The sequence below is a fragment of the Pithys albifrons genome, chromosome 2 (assembly GCF_047495875.1).
Source record: "Pithys albifrons albifrons isolate INPA30051 chromosome 2, PitAlb_v1, whole genome shotgun sequence".
Lineage (NCBI taxonomy): Eukaryota > Metazoa > Chordata > Aves > Passeriformes > Thamnophilidae > Pithys > Pithys albifrons.
The window spans coordinates 101,792,101-101,799,318 of NC_092459.1; the positions used below are offsets into that span (position 1 = coordinate 101,792,101).

Genomic DNA, 7,218 nt, shown 5'->3' on the forward strand with positions numbered 1-7,218 from the left:
GATTGGATTAACAGATAAAAGCACACATAGAGCTCACTTCCTACCTCTTTAGATTTCCTGCAACTGCACTGCCTTGATTCCACAATAATGGAAAAGGAGGACAACTTCATTGATACTTAACATGAATTTTTATTTGCAACTAGCATACAAAATGCAAACCCTTCATCTCCCAGCACTAGACCAAGTGTGCTCTTCCCCACCTTCCATGCATTGACACACATCTACTGATTTATCTATTAATATTTGCCTTCCACATAAACCACACCTGATCTATTGCTGACAGCTATAAAGTAAACAGCAATTAGACAACAAGTCTGATGACCGTGCACGATATTCACAATTCTTACTCAACCAGGAAGATTTCTAGCTAGAACCTGAATCAAAGAGTACATCAGAAATCAGCTCCAGCAGACTGTTTACACTGCATGCTAGTGTAAAAACCTAAGACTATACCAAGTTCTAATAGCAACCATCCTAAGTGCTTAAGAGGTGATCAGCTGGACTTTTTGCAAACCAAAGAATCATTATAGAAAATCTGTTTAAACAGTAAGGTCCATGAAAGGATGACAACAACATCTAGGTACTTTAAAATACTACTTCCTCCCCCTCTACCTTTTCCATGTATTGATTACAGTGATCAACCGTATGGGAAAAATAAATGCACTGAATGTAATGACTAAGAATCTCTCCCTGTTGCAGTTTAACCTCCTATACCCAGATTCAGTAATGTTACTGTTACACAGGTGACAGCAACCTCCTATAAATGGAATTTTTTTATTCAATGAGCAGGCATAGACTGGGAAGAACAGAGAGTAGTGACATTGTAGTGTTATTGGAAGATATCACAGCACAATGTTTAAAAAAGGTGAATAGAACTTTTTTTTAAGTGATAAGAAAGTAGAATGGCAGTAATTCCAGTAGACTAGGACAGACAAGTTATGAGAACAGGGCTAAACCATGAAAAGACATATGTTCATATACTAAAATATATCATATGGAACAGTTAAATTCCCAGCCTGTGCTAACTTATGCAATGTGTCTTGAGAGTGCAGAGTCTGTCAAAGACAGAACATTACATGTATTTATTTTTCCTGAATACTCTTGATTGCTCTAATCAATGCATGGGAAAAACAGAGGTGAAGGCAGTAATTTTTAAAGAATATAGATGCTGTTAACATCTTCTGCAACATTCAAAGGCATTCTAATTGTAGCTGCCAGTGAAGGTTCTTACCTATGCTGACATTTTAATATATTGTATGGCCTGTTTAAAATTTTAATTTATACATGTCAAGACAAATCAAGATTAAAAGCTGATCACCAATACTTGCTATAATTTTCTACCACTCATTTTACAGTCCTTACAACGACAAACAGTCCCACTTCCAACATAATTATCCCCTTACAGTCCACCACTTACACACTGAAAGCACAAAAAGTGTAACTAGAGATTTTAAATGTGATGCAGATTGACTTCATTTACTTACTGCAATTTTACATCTTAACACAATATCCAGTTCTATACCAAGATGTGAAAAACGTACAAACTTCTGTCCACACATACACACAACTATAAAAAAGATAGAATTTATAATGTATGTAATAAAAAAAATGGAAAAAGCATGGGTCTTCATCTTTCACTTCCTTTAACAGAGAACCCATTTAATAAGAAGAAAAATTTTTCTGAAAGGAAATAAATTAAGAGTTGATATATTTTTAAAATTTATTATTTAAATTTGTTCTCTGCTGCTTACAAATTCATTTCCTGTTAAAAGTACATACCACAGTCTGAAGGCATCGGTGCTGCAGCAACAGAAAAAGTAACAGATGTTTCAGAGTTTGGGAATAAGAATCGTTCTCTTTCAATGAGGGAATCTCCTTCTAAGGAAGGTTCTGGGAGATCTTCTATGGTCATCTTCTAGAAAGCCACTTTAGGAGGAAAAAACATTAATAAATAACCTCATTAGAAATACTTTAGATTGGTTCTATTGTAGTAAGCTATACTGCGCAATCAGACTAAGATCTTTCCTTTTTCCAAACATAAACTATTCCTACCATTACATTCTTACAAACTAATAAAAATTAATTAGTAAAAATCAGTAGAGTATGCTGTCAAGGTTAGCCAACTTCTGGTTTTGACTTCCATCACTAATCTTTCATGTTCTTAATGGAAAACATCATATTTCTCCCCCATTTCCCATTTAAGCAGTAAAGAAAATAATAATAATGCTGTAATAAGCAAACACACAGTGATGATAAACGGATTAGTGTGTTTCACAGCTTTAAGAAAACATGGAGCATCAAATACCATCCTCATACTCTGCATGCATATTCCTTTCCCTCACCATGAGCAAGAACATGCTACCAGCTACTGTTTTCTTTTCTTTCAAAATCCTCAGCTCTTTAATCTTCCCACACACAGCTGCAGACAATTCATCACCCAGTGATTCACTCCTGTACTCAAGATTCCGTATCAGCTCCTTTCCCAGCTTCTCCCCTCCATGTTTTAAAATAGCACACTTACCACAGCGCTGTAACCTCCACCCCTTGTGATGTTTCCAGTCAACTTTTTAGGCCTTACAACAACCTAGAGGAGAGAGAATAAAGACTAAGTGGCCATAGAGAGCTATAGGGACACAACCTAACAACCAGCCCGAGTTACATCCTAGTTATGGTTCACAGGCCAAGATCAGAGGAGAACTGGCCACCACTTCTAAGATATTTTCTCAGACAAATCCATTAACAAATAACAAAACCCATTATTCTTAATAGAAACAGGTACTACTGCACTACTGGGACTACATCTCACAGCTAAAAAAATTGCAATTTTGCATCTTGAGTTATGATTATTAAACATGCAGGGTAAAAGCAACGCTTCTCCTAAACAAACTACATTTTTATTCTGGAGATTGCAACATGGTGCTCTTTTCTCAGTTAATCTGCTGACAGAAAGACCTTGTGGAGCTGCAAAGAATGTTTGTTTTTATTACATTTAATCTACACACAAGTAAATAGGAAAAATAAAAAAAGTAGTCTGAGACTTATTTTGAGTTTTGCCTCTAACACACAACAAACTATATGAATACATTTACTCTAGTATTTCCCCAAATAAATTTGTCACACTATTTGGGAACCTCACATAACCTACATGCTCACATAAAAGGCATTTTAGTGGAGGTTTAAAAATGCTGATCTTGAAATAAATAAATTAAAACCTCTTTTTCATGCACACCATACACAGTTCAACCTGTCCTCAAATTGGAAAGAGAAATCCACATGAAATATGCTCATTTTTCACCAAGTAGTTTACTTAATCTTATGCAGCTGTACAAAGTCATGTGCTGGCACAAAGGGAAGATCAAGGAGGAGGCCACTGGGAAGGACAGGACTATTTTTTCCCACAGCATTATCAAATTGCATTGGCTTATGTGTTCTTTCATTTAACAAGGCAAAAAATATCACTAATTATTTCAATTAAAAATATCACAAATTATTTCAATTATTATTTTCTTACAGTAAGGAATAGAGTTTATACAGTTCAATGGCTTTATAACCATCATAAGCATGACAGCAACAGCTTTCTTGTATGAGGGACTAGAAAGTCTTTTAAGTTGCAAGTCACTCATTAGGTTTCTTTTGAAGGGCAACAATGAAATAAATCTGCTACCACCTGATACTTGTTCAGAGGCTATGAAAAAACAAAACAAAGCTTTGTAAAACACATGAATCCACAACAGTTTTTCACAGGCAGCACGTTAGACGCTCTCACAAAATGCACAAAGGAACAAGTAAGATGCGTAAGTATAGAAGAGATACCAGCTGAACCTGTTAGGCTGGAAAAAGACACAAAAGAATTATAAGCTTTTTGCACAGTGCTACCAGTACAACACTGAGGAAACAAAGGAAACACAATGAAAATGAGCCAGACCCAGATGAGCAGATGGTAACAGGAAGAAGTGAGATTCAAGTACAATGACATAAGTTGCTGGAACTAGAAATCAACAGAGACATTTGAAAATTAATGCAAAAAAGACTGTTCCCAGCACACAGGAAAGCAGATAAAACAGAACCTGTTCAAGTATCCACGGAATCTTTTACCCTGAGGGGTCAGAGGCGAGAATACAATCTGTCACACATATGAAAGGGATTCAGCACACAACTGCCAAAGCAAAGCAGGCAGGGAAACAACACATGTTGTCAGGTAGGTGACACGAAGACCTAAGTGCTACAATGCATGTGCTGACCTAACTCCATTAGGAATGGCTTCACATGTCCACACTAGTGCCAACACCCCCAATCTAAGCGTGCACAGCCTCACACCCCGCAGGATCTGAATTTGGCTGTAGAATTGCCATGGCACAGTAATGAACCAGCAATGCCAAGGCAACATGTTCTGCACCCATGACTACTCCAGGGGCTGCTACCTCAGGCCGAAGAACAACACAACAAGTTAACATCACAAATACACAGCTGGAAAGGCAAAAAGGTTGAAAACTATTTCAAAGAAAGGGAAAAGGCAAATAGACACTGTTCTATAATGACTCCTGTTGTTAGCCAAAGCACAACTGCCTGAGGTATTGACAAGACAAGACACAGAGATTCAGATGGGAAGTCCTGGTGAAATGGAATGGAAGGTCTTCCAAAAGAGCGATGATATCCTTATATTAGTAAGAGGAGTTTAGAAAAACAGAACTGATTAGAGAGATTTAATAATAGAAAAGACATAATTTTTCTGTTCACAACATTGCCAAACTACCACAGAGGATAGTTTAGCACAGCAGAGAGTATCATACTTACTATTTGCCAGACATATGTTCTTCCAACTGAATTATATCTGAAAATGAAAAAATAGCAATATCATTGAAAAAAAAACTTGAAGGGGCCATCAAATGCACAAGCACTTTTGTTGACAAGATTGAAGAGCAACTACTGGTTTCCTGATATCCACACATTACCCTGGAATACATGGGACATATATAGGAAAAAAATTGTATTATACAGGATCCAACTTTTTCATGTACGCCAGTTTGTAATTTGCAATTTGTATTAATGCACAAATACAAAGCTTTCCTGCAAGTTTTATAAACACTTGCAAACAGTGAAGCACTTCAAGTGATAACATACAGTTTTGCTTGAGCTTTGATAGCTGAACCTGTCACAAATGTGATGCTATTTTTGACAACAACCATGTAATGGACTCCTCTGCATACTTAGACGTGCTCAAGAAGAAAAATTATTTCAGAGAACATGTCTTTTGCACATACACCACCCTCCAGCTTCGTAACATTGACAGCATGAGTGGCAGACACGTTATACATATGTTGGCACACTCAAGACCGGTTTTGCAGGTGGTGTGCAGGGCCCTCTTGCAACACAGCAGTGTTTTCTCAGATTCACAGAATAACTGGGGTTGGCACGGGCCTCTGGTGATCATGTAACCCAGGCCCCCCTGCCAAGACAGGGTCACCTGGAGCAGGTGGCACAGAAACACATCTAGGTGGGTTTTGAATGTCTCCAGAGAGGGAGACTTCACGACCTCACTGGGCAGCTGTTCCAGTGCTCTGCCACACTCAATGTAAAGCAGTTCCTCCTCGTGTAGAGGTGGAATTGCTTCTGTTTTAGTTTATGGCCATTGCTCCTCCACCTGTCACTGGGGACCACCAAAAAAGAGTCTGGCACCATCTTCTTACGCCTGCCTTGGAGGTATTTATAAGCAGTAAAGAGGTCCCCTGTCAGTCGTTTCCAAACTGATCAGGCCGCGCTCCCGCGGTGTCTCCGCACACGAGAGATGCTCCGGACCCCCCCCATCTCCGCGGCCCTCCGCCGCACAAGCGCTTTGACAATCTCGAAGTTTCGGGAGCTCCAGTTCCGAGCTCTGCAGGCTCGCTCGGCGCTCCCCCGCCAGACGGGCAGGCAGCGCTCCCACGGGGGGTTCTCAGAAGGAAACCCGGGGGCGCTCCCAGTGACAGCTCCCGGGGGCGCGCCCGCCCTGCCGATCCCGCGGCCCGTGCGCCGCAGCCGGGGGAGTGGGGCCAGGTTGGCTGCGGCCCGCTCGCTGCGGCGGCCCCTGCGCGCCACCCCGTCCCCGTGAGCACCAGGGAAGGGCGAGAAGCACCGGGGGAGCATGGGGAGAGCCCCGGGAGGCGCCGGCCGCGTCCCGTCCCAGCCCTACCTGCTGTGGCCGAGCGCGTCGGACACTGCCAGGACCTCCCGCGCCCGCTCCGGCAGCGCGCGGAGCCGAGCGAGGCCGCGGGCCCGCCCACCGCTGGGGGCCACGCCCCCTCCCGCTTCCTTGGCCAATCGGCGGCCAGCACCGCCCCCTCGCCCCGCCCCGCCTCGGGCCGTGGGGCGGGAACGGGAACGCGGCAGGTGCGGCGCGGGAGGCGCGTCCCGCCCCTCGCCCGGAGAGAAACAGGGACAAGGCAGGAAAGGTGGGTAGCAAGGAGAGACGGCGCCACAGCGCACCCGCCGCCGCGCCGAGGGACGGGGGACACGGGACACGCGGCACGCGTAACCGCTGGCACAGTTCAGCGCACAGCTCGGGGATCTGGACTCCCCAGTTAATTCATTGACCGATTGGAGGCACGAAAGGAGCAGCTCCCCAAGAAGGCTTTTCAAAGGGTGCTTATCCCGTGCTGTAAAACCTAATAAGAATCTAAATCCAAAGATTGGTAATCTCCGGGAAACCCGTGCAGTGATAAACCCATCGTCATACGGCTTGAGCCCAGGCTGCTTGAGGCGAATTTGACTTGGATAAAAGCTCAGCCAAGGCCTGCTTTTTGTGTTCAACTTGAGTCACTGAAGTAAATATAACTGGTTTAAAATCAGGTTTCTGTCGTTTTCCCAGTGATAAAGGGAAGGGGGGGAAGAACAAATAGTAGTAATGACAAGTGGGAATTAACCTCAAGTGAACTACTTGAAAGGGCAAGAGTTGCAAGTTCTCTCAGATCTCAGACACTCAAATAAGGGGAGCATGAAACTGCATCCTGAGAGTAAACATGATACCAGATGGCTAGAAAAAAGCTAAGACAATCCTTCTACTTCTTAGAAATGTTCCATACTTTGGAAAAGGCAAAGAAAAAAATGTATTCCAGTAAAATGCAGGCTTGCTATTTTCACCTCAAAGGTACTTAGGTTATACTTCAAGCTCTTCTTCTAAAGCCAGGGATGTAAGCAAGATCAAATGTGAGCTTAGTAGTGGCAGTTGATGTTTACCTTTTT

The 7,218-nt window shown here is 42.4% G+C and overlaps 1 protein-coding gene across 1 annotated transcript in view; it reads right to left on the reverse strand.

The window, feature by feature from the left end:
* The window catches only part of CLIP4 (CAP-Gly domain containing linker protein family member 4), a 32,701-nt gene extending 26,441 nt beyond the window's left edge, over positions 1-6,260 (reverse strand). Inside the window, exons 1-4 of the mRNA XM_071580091.1 lie at positions 6,170-6,260; positions 4,795-4,831; positions 2,522-2,584; positions 1,780-1,926 (exon numbers count right to left, since the gene is read on the reverse strand). Of these exons, the coding sequence (XP_071436192.1) occupies positions 1,780-1,912 (133 nt within the window). The 5' untranslated portion in view covers positions 1,913-1,926; positions 2,522-2,584; positions 4,795-4,831; positions 6,170-6,260. The remainder of the gene's footprint in view (positions 1-1,779; positions 1,927-2,521; positions 2,585-4,794; positions 4,832-6,169) is intronic.
* Between the last annotated feature and the right edge of the window lie 958 nt (positions 6,261-7,218).